The sequence below is a fragment of the Lates calcarifer genome, linkage group LG16_LG22, assembly GCF_001640805.2.
Source record: "Lates calcarifer isolate ASB-BC8 linkage group LG16_LG22, TLL_Latcal_v3, whole genome shotgun sequence".
Taxonomy (NCBI): domain Eukaryota; kingdom Metazoa; phylum Chordata; class Actinopteri; family Centropomidae; genus Lates; species Lates calcarifer.
Window position 1 is genome coordinate 10776766 of NC_066848.1, and position 15942 is coordinate 10792707.

At 40.3% G+C, this 15942-nt stretch overlaps 1 protein-coding gene across 1 annotated transcript in view; it reads right to left on the reverse strand.

Moving 5' to 3' along the window:
* Window positions 1-1715: 1715 nt before the first annotated feature.
* Window positions 1716-15942, reverse strand: part of neurl1ab (neuralized E3 ubiquitin protein ligase 1Ab) — a 33164-nt gene continuing 18937 nt past the window's right edge. Inside the window, exons 4-6 of the mRNA XM_018696911.2 lie at window positions 12353-13069; window positions 6908-7087; window positions 1716-6180 (exon numbers count right to left, since the gene is read on the reverse strand). Coding sequence (XP_018552427.1) covers window positions 5936-6180; window positions 6908-7087; window positions 12353-13069 — 1142 coding nt within the window. The 3' untranslated portion in view covers window positions 1716-5935. The remainder of the gene's footprint in view (window positions 6181-6907; window positions 7088-12352; window positions 13070-15942) is intronic.

Below are 15942 nucleotides of genomic sequence, written 5' to 3' on the forward strand. Positions count from 1 at the left end.
GTAATTTACATTGAGAGTGGAAGTTCATTCTTGACCTTGACAGCTGGGCAAACTGATGAACACTGAAGGGTGTGATTTAAAGCTCAGAAAAAGAACCACAGTAGGAGGTAGACCTTGAGTATTATGTCAAATTGAAGTATGTTATAGTAGGAAAGGTAGCAAGAGCTAACCTGTTCCTAAGTCTGGCAGTTATTGTACATTTTCGTTTTCTTTTTTCAACATATATTCCAACATTTTACAGGTGAAAATTAAGTATGTAAATAACAACCATGACTATGAATAAAAATGTCTTCTTAGTCTGTTCTCAGTACTGTAAAATTTAGAAAATTAGAAATGCTTATTGGATGTTGAATGGGAAATTTAAAGGTTCATCCTATTAGATGCACTGAAAACATTTTTTATCCCTGATTTCCCCTCACATTGTTCATGGTTTTGTTGTTGAGTGTTTTTTTCTGTGCTGTGCTCAAGGTGTTGCTGCTTCTGGCCACTGGAGGGCAGCAGCAGTCAGCATCTCAATGCAGACTGAGCACAGCATCACAGTAACCTTCACCTCTGTCTTCAACAGCAGTGTAATTAGATAGTGTAGGGATGAAATCTCTCAATTGATATCGTAGACTATGAACAAAGTTGTGCTTTTTAATATAATTGCGGTTCTCCTCACAGTCTGTCCCTTGACACTGCAGATGTAACTGAAGAAAAGATTTTACATCACACTGGACAACAGAAGCTTACAGCCTTAACTACAACAGAGGAGGAGACAAACTTAGACTGTCTGATGTCTAGTTAAAATTCAAAATCAATAGTGTCGTGCTTTTTTGGAATACAAATTTGATACCTTAATAGATGATGTGTGTGTTTGACCAAACAGCTGTCTAGAGGAGATACCACAACACAGCTCAAACAAGTCTGCCAAGCCCTTAAGCCTTCAGAGGGCCGGCAGCCAGGTTCACTGAGAGGTCTGAGTGGAAAGTCTGTGTGTACACAGACACCAGTGAGATATACTGTATTCATGTCACTTTCACAGATCCTGGCTGTGTATTTCCCTCTCACCTCTGAGAACACTTGGCCATGAACGGCAGCCATTGCTGCCTGTTTCATGTCCGGACGTCATGGGTTGTATTTGTGCCTATTGGAGTGCAGCATAAAACAGTGCTGCATTAGAACCAGGCCTGCAGGGTAGTAAATAACAGATGATGTTCACCCTGGCCAGGTCTACATACCACAACTCTAAACAGTTTCCCTCTGAGTTATAGCTGTTTACTAAAAGCCCTTGCCTTTGTTATTCATATAGTATACGGCAGGATGTTAGTCAAGTATACTACTGTGGAGACTGATTGTGTTGGGTGTTAGGCATCTGAGAGATGGCTGCCTTTTTGTTTTCCAACTGTTGTCCAATATGAATTTTCTTGCGTAAGAGGTTAATCCATCATCAAACATTTGTATAATGTACACTTTGGGAAAATGTAATGGCACTAATGCTCTCTCATTCTCCGTCTTCTGTGCCAGATTGACTTCAGTTTCCTGCTGTGCATAAAACATAATGAAGACTGTAGCTGTGAAATGGAAATGGTCATTTTAACATTTTATTGCAATTTGAGTCAAATGCATGAACCTAAGTAGGAGACAGGTTCTTGTGTGTACCTAAAGAAGATCTGCATGGGCTCAAAATGTTTTTTTTTTCATATAAGATATAAGAAATAAAAACAGGCACAAAGCCACTGATTCAGACTTAAACTTTATTTAACAAACTGAACATAATTAGCAAATTCAGAAACCACTTTAAGAATGCTTTTAACGTCAAATAGAAATCCTAAGTCCAGAAAACCAAAGTTACGAGCTGATTTTCTTGTCCAAAGTGCACAATGCCCACCCTCGCGTACTTGCTGGTTTTGTTTTGTTTGGACTGCAAATATTTGGTCACATTTGAAAAACAGGCCGTCAGAATTACGACCATATGGGGAACTAGTCACGCCTGCTTCATTACAACACAAAGTCAAGATAGAATTTAAATATGCACAAGATGGACAAACATAAGCTTACCAATTTATAGGTAACCAATCCCAATTTTACACATTTCAAACCCTTCTGATACCATATTCTAGCTTGACATGAAAGCAAACGTTTCACTTTTTGGGAAATATGCTTACTCACTCTCTGGCAGAGAGTTAGGTGAATGGATTGATACCACTCTCACATTTGTCCGGTAAATAGCTTCAGCTAGCAGGTGATTAGCTTAGCATAAAGACTGGAAACAGGAACCGCTAAAGCTCATTAATTAAAATGCTAGCTCGCTTGTTTAAAACCTAAATATAAAAGTTAGAGGTGCTTATAGATGGATTGTGTTACATTGACAGAGCCAGGCTAGCTGTTTCTTTTCTGTAGTCTTTATGCTAATTTAAGTTATCCGACTGCTAGCCAAAACTTCATTTTTGGTGTACTCATACAACAGTGGCAGTAGTGGAAGAAGTATAAAGGTCTTTTACTTAAACCTGCAATTACTGTTTTTTGGCCATAAGTGAACACAACGCTGACATATCATCACCTTTTAAGCTTATAGGCAAACAGTTACAGAGTGACACCGTCACTGGTGTCGTGTTTCTGGTCACCTGGTGAATCTAAATACAATATTCCTTCTCTTTTAGCTCTGTTTTTGGTCTCCACCACCCCTGAGAGAAATATCTGGCTCTTTAGTTGCTAAATACTCAACTAGGCTGACTAGCTAGCTGTCAGTTATGTCTGTCTTCTGTTTGGTGCTGCACAGGTAGTGTACAGTGGGTTTTCAGTGCTTTTTTCACCAAAACAGTGACCTGACAACAACACAGCAGTGAGGGTGAACCAGAACAGTAAAGTTCTGGGCTGGACAGCTAAGCATCAAAATGAAACTCACTGTAAAGCTCCATAAATCTGCAGGAGTTGCACATTAAGGTGATAACTCTCTGTGCGTTCATTACAATGAGCAACCCCTTTCACAGTCACATTGTCATTTGATATACTATTATTATAAAAATATACTAATATTATAGCCAGTAAGTAAAAGTAATATGCAGTGTCAAAATACTTAATTACCAGTAAAAGTACTCCCCTCAGAAATATGTCCCGTCAGTGTTCTCATTGTGATTACTATTCATGGTGCAGTAGCATGTTAGTAGCATTTCAGTACTGTAGGTCAAAGATGACCTTTGACCTCTGACTTGATTCTGTTTATTATATTTTATAAGCTAATATGTTTTGTATGTAAAATCTTAATCTGGAAACTAATAACTACAGCATTCTGCTAACTGTAGCGGAGTAAAAACCTACAGAATAAAAAAGTATTAGCATGTAGTATATAAAGTATTAAGTAGTATAATTTGAAAATACTCAGGAATAGACCAAATACATCAAAACTGTAATTAATTACATTACTTGAATAAATGCACTTTGTTTTATTCCACCACTGGAGAATGGTATTGATCTACTTGTCTGTCTCTGCCACAAAGTGAATGAGTGTATTTCCCAAAACATTTATCAAAACTATACCTTCAAGTGAAAATCAGCTGACACAACCACAGAGTCTTTTAGGAGAATCAAGTTTTCTATAATCTTTGACTACGCAACAATGAAATATTTTTATATTTTGGACACTGTAGCCATACATACAAAACAAACAGTGAAAATTCTTTATAGTAGCATTGACAAAATAAATAAACCTCATAATGTACAGTTAATATTACACTCATCAATACCACTTCTCTATCAAAAATGTTTCACAATATTTTATTTCTGCTAGGTCATATTTGGTCATGAAGAAAAACAAAAACAGGTAGACATGTAGGCCGGGCATCTCTTAAGCACAACTAAATTCCAGTATAGTGACAGAGGGACAAGGCGATATTTAAACATGTCATCTTAAGCAGTGAACAAAGTCAAAGTCATTTCAGTGTGCCTAGTATCATAGTGATACTAGGCACACTGAAATGTTTGCTTTAAAACAACAGTTTTGTATTGGTAGGTTGTGTGGTTACACCTGCTCACGTCAGAGACATCACAACCACATAAGAGTGACTTTAAGATGGATATGAACCTTGGTATTCCTCCAGTTTTTTTTGTTTGTTTTTTTTGTTTGTTTTGTTTTTGTTTTTTGTTTTTTTATGGTGAGGAGCCTAACAGACCAGAGTTTGTCGAGACTTCTCTTTTTAAAGGCACACAAGAAATTTTAACTGTGACACAAACCTTGTACAACATAACTGCTAATTTTCCCTCCACGGTGGTGAGATGACAAGCTTCAACACAAAAAAAAAAAAAGCACTTATTAATTTACAAGTTACTGAGTAATGTTTCAGCGAGGCCAAAACATAACACCTGAAAGAAGCTTGTATTTCTTAACAATTCAAAGCAGTACATAATGCATGAGATTAGTCACGTGAAAATGTCCTTGGAGGTTGCTTTTACCGATGGAGAGCAGCACTCAGAAACTGATATGCAAATGAAATTCTCACAATGTCCCACAGTAACAAGCTACATTCTTGTCACTGACTGCACACTTGTGAATTTCCACTTGAAGACTCAGTGTACTGAAATACGTCATCAGTGAAAGCAAATATGTACATAATGAAAGAGGAGTGTGTAACCTGAAGTAAGCAAAGCCATCTGTAACTTCGTGTTTCATGGGTTTCTCGCAATAATGAAGAGGTTGACTCGTCATCCTTATGTGCTCTTTCAGCATTTTAAAAATACTTTGCTGCCCACCAATGTTTATTTAGGCGACCTTTGTCCAACTGCAGCATCCAGCAGGCTTACTGAGCAGGAAGAGATGGCGGGGATGGCTGCCAACAAGCAAGACGTGCAGGTCCCACATTTTACAGGCTTTCATACAAACTTCTGATGTATCCGGTTTGCCTGAGTGAGCAAACACTTTCTTTGCACTGAAACAAAAAGGTGCCCCTTTGTCTACTGTCTACATCCCTAACTTAGAACATCCTCTCTCCTCTCCTCCCTCTTCTTCACTGATTTACATCCTCATTTCACCGAAAGCGTGACCTTCTATGGTGGCGATGTTGACACTTTTTTTTTTTCCCCTTCGCACAATCTCGCCCTGCCTGGAGCTCACAAAAGCACAGCAGGTAGTCAGATATCTGACAAAAGCACTTAATTTATTATACAACTCCGTTAACGATTTCTTTACCCTTTAGGTTCAGGGCATTTTATTGTGTGTTATTGCAGGAGGAGCATTTTCTACTCATTCAAAAATGGCTTATTTTAGAAATGCTTCAAAGTTTTCACCACCAAAAACTCTCTGTTTTTGCTCATTCCTCACTGGTATCTGGACACATTCTGGAAATCAAACAAAACTATCATGTCTTGATCTTCCCTCGGATTTAGCAGAGAATTGATCCTTACTGTAAAACAACACTTTTTGACCCAGTGCTTTCCGACAAGCAGAGACAGAGCAGCTGCAGAAACCACAGATTTATTTTCCTTGTTTCTTCCGCAGCTCTGGACAATTTTACTTCTCCTAATACTGGCTAGCAGCGATGCTACAGCCAGCAGAATGAAGGGTTACTCTGCAGGAAGTAGGACAGATGCTTCTTCAGATTACTCTTTCTTTTCAACAGATGCACAAAGCACAGAGCCACTGGACAATAGAAGGTCAAGGTCCAATCTGCTGTTTCTGTTGTTTACACTGTATTTTTTTATGTTCTCTGATGAATCTCATTGCTGTATCTTCACTGGTAGGGACCACTGTGAGCTTTCCAATGATGTGCGTTAGATGTAACATTGATAAAATGTTATAATGATGAAGTTTAAAGTCCTGCTGTAGAGTACCTGAGCCAGAATGCACACACAAACAAGCAGGGCTTTCACTTGTCATGTGCCCATCTTTACAAAGTCTTGCATGGCTTTGACAACCTCTCTGAGCTGAACCTGATGATGCGATGCATTGTTTAACGCAGCCCTACGTGCTCCTGTAGGTCTTAATGATATCTTTGATTGTCCTCCTACAGATGGGGCAGCACGCGTTGGCCATCTTCTTGAGTTTGACACCACAGGCGTAGCAGAGACACATGTGCCCGCAGGCATAGAGGACCGTGTCCACCACATTCTCGTAGCAAATGGTGCATTCGTCGCTCCACGAGCCTGAGCAGGATGGGAAGGTAGGTGACTCCGGGTGGCTGGAGAATGGGGAGCATGGGGTGGTACCTGAGGTGATGAGAGAAAAGACATTAGGGCTGTGTGAGTGAGTGTGAGAGAGAAAACTAAATGAAAAATTGCCACAAAATGGAGGAAATCTCCCAGGTAGTTCAGGCAGACAACAACTCTGACACCCTCTGTTCGCTGCAACAAGCATTCAACACCCTGCCCACTGTTTTTCTCTACTAATGAAGCGACTTTATGGAGAAATAATTGTGCCTCGCTCCCTCTCGCCACCATTATTTGTCAGGAGTTTTCCTGTCATACTGTCTGCAGCGTGGGACTGCGGTGATGTTGGGGATCACTGCTTCACATCACCAAGGTAAATATTTGCTTCGTGTGCTAACATGCACATCGTGAGTCGATGTCTCGGTGCTGTTTAGTCATTGCTTGTGTGCTGCTGGCTGTTTTATTGCTCTCCTGCATGCCTGCATTTTAATCAGTTTCATAAACAAAAAAATTGATAAACAGAAGAAAATCACAACAATCTGGACAGGGAATACATAGCATGTGTAAATACTTGAATTGGAGACCATCACCTGGCTTTTATAGATGCTCTCAATATGAAAATTTGCTCAATCTCTAACTATAGTGGTCTAGATATCTTTCTGTGCAGGAGATTATTAGCCTGCTCTGATTGTTTACACAATACCAATAACCTGGGGGAACTCAAAGAGAGGAAAGATAGAGAATAAAGACTGAAAGGAGAGAAATAAATTGGACGACATGGACAAACCTGTGGAGGAAGAAAAGACCGTGTGGTAGTTGGAGTTGAAGCTTGAGTTGAGGTTGATGTTCAAGGGTGTGTTGAGGTTGGGCTCTGAGTTGCCGCTGCAAAGCATCGTGGGGGTGTTGGGTGTACAGGATGGGGAGCTGGGGACTGATGGGCCTCGGAGGTCTGGGTGCAGAGATGAGCCTGAAGGTACAGAAGTGACATGTGGGTCACACCAAAGACTCAAATGAAGTCAAATATTTCCATCATTTACACTAAATTGTCAGGTTTGGTCATTACAAAATGGAGGAGACTGGATGTCTTGTAGCATCTCTCTCACTGTCTCAGTCTGTCATACTCACTTTAACACACATACATTACATCTGCTCTATCACCAAGCAGATGACTTGTGAGTCCACAGTGTCTGTGTGTGGGTGTGTGCGTGAGTGAGTCAAGAGCCTATGAGTTGGTGTAGTCTCGTCAGAGACACCAAACACCCCCACCTCTTTCCACCTTCCTCCTTCATGAGCCCATGATCCCTCTGGGTAGGGTACAAAATGCTTCCACAGACTCTGTCTGTTTTCTGTCCCGTATGATCCGTCCCAAGCTGCACCCTATAACCACCGGCTCTGGCATCAGTTCTTGTACTGGCAACTCATCTCTCCTCACAGATGAAAATACAGACCCTGATTCCACAGACAAATTCTGATCTAGTTTGCCTGGCAGGCACACTCCATTGTTGTTTACACCCTGTCCTTCAGTTGACCATGGCAGAAATATTTCTACACTGTTGGCCTGGCCGTTTACTTGGCACCAACATCCCTCCATGTGTCAAATTATCTAATATTGGTAGTTTACATCCCATCCCACAATTGTCTTGTCCAAATTTCCCTAAAATGACTGTGTGGAGTGGGGAAATGGCTAAAAAAAGATAAGTACCACAGATGGTAAGAAATGACAGAAAAAAATGAAATACTGTAAGTTTAAAAAAAGAAAAAGACACAGTTATGTGGTCTGTTGGTAGCACAAAAATGTATACAGTTTGTTGCATAATTCTAGCTACGTGCTCTGATCCATTGCTATGAACTCTGATGCCTTCTATTTGGACCACTTCAACCACTACAGTCTCAGTTTCAGCCTACATAAACAAACCATAGTAGCTCTTTAGTCATGCAACAACCAGTTTGCTGCTAAAAAATCAGCAAATGTAGCAAAGTCTGCATGAGCATAGGACTTCTGGTAATCCCTACAAAAAAACTTTCCGGTATTTGTTTGCATTTAACTTTAGCATGTGGGATTGGTGACTGTACCACTTTGCTGAGACACGCTTTTTCAGAGTCATCTGTTAATTTAAATGCAACAGTATGCATGCAGTAGCATTTATACACTCTTCCGTTACCTATTTAACATGACCTACGTGGCAGCCCGGCTGTTAGCAAATGTCTCGGTCAACTCTAATAAGGCAGAATGGATAACCTTCATGTCTATTCACGTACCCTTTCATCGAGGATATCTTTCATCTTTCATGTATTATAAATTTACTGCTGCCTGTGCAACCAGGAATGAGTATGTGAATGTCTTTAGCTATGCAGGTAGCACAGGGGACTTATTTGTGGTGGAGCATGTGTATGGTGGCTTTCAACACTTGCTTAACCTCAAACCTATAGAATTCCTCCACACCCCATCAGGCTGTTTTGTTTTCTGTTGCTGTCTGAAAGAATCAGATTTTTACATTTTTGTCCACTGACATAATATCACTCAGTATGGAGAACTTGGTAGCAAACGACAACATTAGCATTTATTTTTATCGTATTTGTGTCCTCCTGTGAATATGAGTCTGATATTCACTCTCCTTTCAGCTCTGATTTTGGTCTCTCTAGCTCCTGGTTTTCTTTGTCTGCCAGTGGGTCTGGGTTAAGGTTGATATTCTTACTGAAGTTTCTCTGAATGCTGTTGTCTTATAGACCAGCCAGCAGAGTCCAGATAAGAGAAGATCTGAATTTATAAAAATGCTGATCTCATATAATCATCTGGTCATCCTTGAGCTCATTGCTTTGAGCTCATATTCAAAGCAATATGAGCTCATATTCTGTGGAATACCTGCTTTCTAGGAATATTTTCCTGTAAACACCACTACAAATGGAGATCAGTCAAAAATAAAGCACAGTGGCTCTTTGTAGCAAAGATACAAATCTGGCAGTTTCTTATCAGAAAGCACAAAGTATCTAACGATGAAAATACAAGACATGTTAGCAATAACGTGATTCCTGGACTTCAGTGGAGTCTTATGTCACAATAACGGTACATTACATTAGTGAGGACTGGCAGATTATTTTGCACGTGGTGAGGCTGTTCAGTCTCATATGGGTGCTCATCTGGCAGAGCTACTGGCTCATGTATGTTTGTGATGTTCTTTATATTCAGAAAGTGTCCTTTCTTAGAGGAGAAGACCGTTCAAGGAAGACTGCATAAGTTTTAGTTTTGTTTTTGAGGATGGAACAATTTCACATACAGATATAGGTAGGCTAGGCCTATACAGTTTATTTATTTTGGTTTATAATGTAAAGACATTTATGTTGACATTGTTTTCTAAAGCCCTTTTCTAAATAATAAAAAGGGAGTTCATATTTATCTGACTGCTTTTATTGATTGATGAAAAAGTAGCCATGTGCAGTAATATAGAAAACTGGGGATGCAACGCATCCTGATGCATTGTGATATTGAATTCTATTGAATTGTTGACAGGATAATCGTAATCAAATTGTGAGATCAATAAAGATGCACAGCCCTAATTTTAAGTAGGGGTTACAATGCAGTGGTTTGTATATTTTATCATGATACCATTATTAGGGACTGTGCAATAATCAGTTTAATTATAATTTGCTATTGGCTTGATTTATTTAGATGTACATTTTATTTATTACCTTTGAAAGCACCTTTGGCAGGGCTGGTAGCATATAGTGGGGGTTTTTGGGGTTCGTAAACTGTAATCTCAACACAGTAATCTCAAAGATGTTGAAATGCTTTGTAGAGCTGTGGGGAGCAGCGGAGTCAGGTGATAATGCTCTGTAGGTTTCACATATACGTGGTCATTTGATCAGTTGTTATTGTAAAAACATTAATTATAGCAGCTTTAAGATCTCATGCAGAAACAACCATATATAATAACCCAGAGCGGGCACCTGTAATGAGGATACACATGACAACTGTAGGCCACTATTGATTCTCAGTGTCTTAGATGAAATGATAAAATCTTAATTTCTAAGATAACACAGACAGGATGACCATGTGAGAGTAGCAGAGTCCCATCTGTTCCACTTCACAGGCACGACAACACCCAGCCATGACAAACTGTCACTTGCCTCAGTGGCTAGATGTTTCCATGGCAACTCATGGCGTGCGGCTGCAGCGAGTGGGTGAGCAGAGACGTCACAAATGCACTCCCCACAGCTGGAGTGGGTAATGGCTCGAAGAACGTGCATACCCCAAAGAACCGGGGAAGGGTGGGGGTGGGGGGGATGCACAACGAAAAGAGTCCTTATAGAGACGATTGGACGACCACTGTTAAGGGAACGGGCTGTGGGTGGAAAACCCAGCATCTCAAATCTCCATGCAATTACATTTTAATAATGCATATGGAGGGAATCATAAGGAGCTATCATGGGCCCCCTCCTGACACATAATGCTGGCTGCTGGGAGCCCACGCAAGACAGAAATAACCTCCTCAGCCCTGGTCTGACTGACTACATGAAAGAGAGGAGAGAACAGGAGAGACTGTAATCCAGAAATGAATTAGAGGAAAGAATTAGAACAATCAACAAACTCTTAAGGAAAAAAACAGTGCATTTTTACCATCTGTGAAATTTCTCAGAACTTCACCTCTAATTATAAATTTACTGTAAAAAGAACTATAACCTGCTTTGACAGAAACATTATCACCTTAGCCAGAACACAGAACTGTTGGAAGAAGACGTTTTTCGAAGAATAAAGATAGCTGCTGCAGCTGTAAGCAAATCAAAAGCACTCACATTTGTGCTTGCTGCATTCTGCAGTATTTCACAGACACATCATAATAAACTAAGTCCAAGTAATGCTTCAGCTCTATCTTATGAAAAATGGAGAATTTTAAATCCTTTAAGTGCAGGACTCTTCAAACTCAGCAAGTCATGCTAAATATTTAAAACTGAAATTGGATTTACATTAAATGTGGTGACACTTATTTACTTCTTCACTGAAGATGTGTGCTTTAGGTCAGATGTTCTTGACTTATCAAACTTAATTTTTTCACCTAAATATGTGTTTTGAAATTCTAATAAGATACTGACTGCATGTACAAAGAACATGGCATGTCCAGAACAGTTTAAAAATAAAATGATTGGAAGATCTTCACTGCAAAACAAACCAGTGAACTATGTTTCTTCAACACATCATCAGTGTGTCTCAGCCATTTGCATGGTACGTAGCAGGTATGGTTTGATTTATCATCAACACCTCCTGAACCTGTTAGCCATTAGATGCTGTTATTCTGTTAATTTTTAGTCACAGTCCTAAAGTGCGCATGCGGTCACACCTTCAGGGAGCAAGGATCTCAACATTGCACATGATTAACGTCAGGGTACTTTTGGTTAATGTTGCAGTATCATTGTGTGAAATCTGCCAGAATCAAAGCGAGCTGACAGAAATTGTGCTCAACTGAAGGTACAAAGTTAACATTCATATGCAAACTGTGGGGGTAGAATGTAAATTCTCAAGAGATATATGACTTGATAAAAAGTCACAGAGCAGCCCAGACGGCAAAGGAGGGGGAAACTATTTCATGACTCGCCTGAGTGGGAGTTCATCCTCCAAAGGTCATTCAAGGATCACAGACTGCATTAACTTCTGAATGGAAAGTTACCAATGACATCTTGTAAAGATCTGTTGAACATGTTTCAGTTCTTTGAACCGAGGTTTAATTAAATAGTTAAAGCTAATGCTAATAGGAACCTATTGAACTGTGTAGTTTTACTTGGATGAAATCTGGAATTCTTTTATCTTAAGTAGATGAGTGTAAAATGTTATAGTGTAATTAAAGCCTAATAAAAAATAATTCTGATTTGTCAAACAGTAGAATGCACTCAAAAAAGGATTGCGACTTATCAGTGACGATGTCTCAGTCACCTCACTGCAAACAGGTCTTAGGTTAAAGTCTTAGTTTTCTCTTTGGCTTGGTTGTGGGTTTCCTTCATCTCCATGTTCCCATGTCCAAGAGCATGGGGAAGATCACACATTGATTTGAATAGAAATAAGAAAGCACTAGAAATAAAGATTTGTTAGCAATTATGTTTGATGGATGACTTGTTTTCTGAGGGAATAACAGGTCTCTTATTGTGAAAAGCCTCCTTTTTTAAATTTAAAGACTTTGTTTTGTATTCTCATATTTAAAATTATGAAGCAGCTGACATAGAATTGAAAATCAAGCAAACATACCTAAAATCCTGAGTTGTGTGATGGTGCCGTGCAGACCGTAGAACATCCAGAGTGGCCTGGAGTTATCGACACACAGCTGCATCCCTGCACTGATGCCATTATGGCTCATCATGACCTCCCCATCTGAGTTCACCACAAAGCCCAGGATATCTCCACTGTGGAGCTGCACTGCCACCCGACACACGGCCCAGAATTCCTTGCGGTCAACCAGGGACTCTGGGTTGGATGGGAGATCACTGGGTCTCAGAGTGGCTGGGTCGCAGGACGTCACGCCATAGGAAAGAGAACCAGGCCGCGTGACACCTGCCTTCACCTTCACGTACACAGTCTCTGAGCAGCGCATTGGCCGGCTTGTGAACACCAGGGTCCTCTCGTCACCGCGGTGATCTAACCGTGCCACCGTGTGCTTATCCAGCACAGTAACATGGATGCCATGCATCGAGTGGAAGTACAGATCAGTGTCCAAATGGCTGGGTAGCAGCGAACACTGCTGTGAGTTTTGAGAGTTTTGGGGCACATGGCAAGAGGCGGAGCTTAGAGGTTGTAGCCTTTCCTCTTCCTCGTCATCTTCCTCCAAATGCATCTCCTGCTGCTGCAGGCTCAGGTCACACAGACTGATGGAAAGGCGAGGGTCATCGCTGTTTCGCTGAATAGAGGCCTGGTGGGTGGCTGCAAAAGAACGAGGACGCAGGCAGTCCAGAGGGACCATCTCACTGTCTGTGGAAAAAAAAAACAGGAATGTTATGTAATCACTTTTTTGTAGGGTTTTGAAATAAGATTTCAAACTGAATCACCACACAATTTCTTTTATGATTTTTATTTAGATAGCATCATAACTTTATTTGTAAGGTAGCTAATGCAGTCTCATTTACAGTATTTGAAAGTGATGAAGAAGTGTCCAGAGATGCAAAATTTTATTCATATACCCGCTTAGTATTCTGCATACTCCCATGTACAACACTGGTTTGTTTTATATTCACTGTCTGTACGATGTTCATTCATCATACCTGTCACTGTAAACAAATGGTGGCTCCTGGCTTCTCTGCTCTATAACATATTCATTCTAATGCACATTCTGCACCAAAGCTTGTAGTTCAACAATGTGACCAAATACATCAGTGTTTACATGTTTAGAAACATATCAGGATTTTAAGTGGAGGGCATACCATAGCTGCAGGCCAGTGGCTACATCACAGTAAAAGGGACATAACCGCTTTATGTAACTGAGGAGATGAGAGATGCATATGAAGCCACTGGAAGACAATAAAGCTCAGCTGTGTTTGAGCCTCCCACTTTGCCTTTAGCTCAGAGTACTGTCATAATAAGGCCCATTTTCGTACTTTTTCCTTATTATTTTCACTTCCATGGATTGTTACCAAAATACAGAACCCAAGGTGTGAAAGTGCAGACATTTTTCTGAGCTATTAAATTCAAATGTTGGATTTTTAAAAAGGCTACTCTTTAACAAGGCCAGTTCATCTTCAGTCAGACCCAAAAGTGTATGTGCAGAATACAGTGGGTTTCAAATAGCTGTCGTAAGCCGCCATGAGTCGTAGGTGTTTACATAACACACTGTCTCAGCCGCAGTGAGACAGTATTCTACCTCTGTACACTGTTAACATTTTCAGTTATGTGTCTGGATGCTAAAAGCAGCTTCTTTTCCGATCATTGAAAGGGGAAAGGCATTCTAAAAACTCTATCACATGTCTGCTCATGCAGTGTAGCCATCTTACAAATAGCTCTTCCTATGCTAATTCTGCTCGCTGTAAAATAGAAGCCACATGGGAACATCATGGCAAAAAAGAAAACGGAAAGAGAGCGTGTCTTTCCATGCGCACGGTGGTTACAAGTGGATGTGCATCGTGGCACTCTTGGGGACACACTGCCAAATTTAACACAGCCCTCTAACACAGGCTAAAATTAGCCTGATTGGACATTTGAGGAGAGTGGGGAGGGACAGGCCGAGGGATGAGTGACATGATGGCTGAGTTGTGTGGCTCTTAGCCTCCATCTGCTTTGGGCTTCCCCTATGGGAAGTGTCTGGAGAGAGAGAGAGAGAGTGCGACAGAGGAGGAGAGGATGAAAAATATGGTGGGGTGGACACTTGAGAGAAAGGGCATACCTCACCAGCTCCTCTTTATCACACAAAGACAGCACATCTCCGGCCAGCCGCTGATAAACTGCTTGAACTTAATTACTTCCTCAGTCAAGAGTGTCCACAACCAAGTATGAAGCTCTTATTATTAGCAGCCTTATCATCTTCAAGGCAAACTTAGCTGACTTTGGGACACATGAGATAATTTCTATTCTTGCCATTATGGCTTCCTGCGGTTCACAGTTTCTGTTTTTGAGAGTGGTGCAGCAGTCAAAACAAGCTGTGAGGAGAATAGTAACATAACAGGAAAGTTTCTATCTATTGCGACAAAAAGATAGACAAGAGATAAAAGAAGACAAAACCATGAAAGATAAAGACGTGAGCCAAATAAATATGTATGACCTCTTCCTGGGTTTGGTCTCAAAGGAGTCTGGGATAGAATTTCACACATAAAACATCTGACAGATATGAAAAGCACTGAGTCAGTGAGATTACACCGCTTGAAATACACAATTCACTATGTGTTTATGTGTGTACATCAACATTCACAACATGTCTGGCACATTCATAGCGTGGCTGCATGCACAGGGGTAAAGAACTGTTCTCACAGCAAACACACACAACAGGGACATGGCTCCACTGGTCCTGTTCGACCTGTTTGCTCTTTCTATATCATTCAACACAGTGATACCCAAACAGGGTGGCTAGTTGCCATTTGGGGAGGGGGGGTATGTGGGAAGATTGTGCGCTTAACTAGTTAGGAAAAATGGAAATTACAATTTGATTTAAAAAAACAAACTGTATATCGAAATACAGAGTCAACTTAAGCACAATGGGATGGTTTTGATTAAGGTTGCGTGAAAACTATTGAGAAGTTAATACAGAACAGTAAGGGACATATGGTTGACAAATAACAGACAAATGGTTGAAATATCCAACCTCTGACTCTAAGCTGTATGAATGCTTAATCCAGCTGACTCTAACATTGGTAATTCAATTGTATGAAAAAAATATTGCGATTACATCCACTAAGGTATTACAAATAATTAAATGATATCCACTTTACTGAGACTTTACAGAGATGTGGGGGTTTGGAACGACTGCCCTGACATGTTACAACATCTGACACTTAACAAAATAATATTGTAAACACTCTTTTGTCCTCCAAACCTCTCACTCATTAAAATGTCACTCTCACACAGACAGGTGCAGTCTTGTCTTTTGAACTGCATTATGTTAGAAAATTTAGTATAATACCTGCTGAAAATTATTTTTTGAGTTTTAGCATTTGGCAATGCTTCAGAGGTTTTTACAATTGCATATACTGAACACAGTGGTGATATTCTCTTTCAAAATGTCAAACTTCAAGTCTGTGAGGCTTTTGAATAGTAAGGTGAAGTCTGAATCACTTTTTTTCAGGCACCTAAACACTGCAGACGTGATTAACTGCATGGCTGAAACTGCCCTGTTAAAATTAAGTGGTGTTTGAACAGCT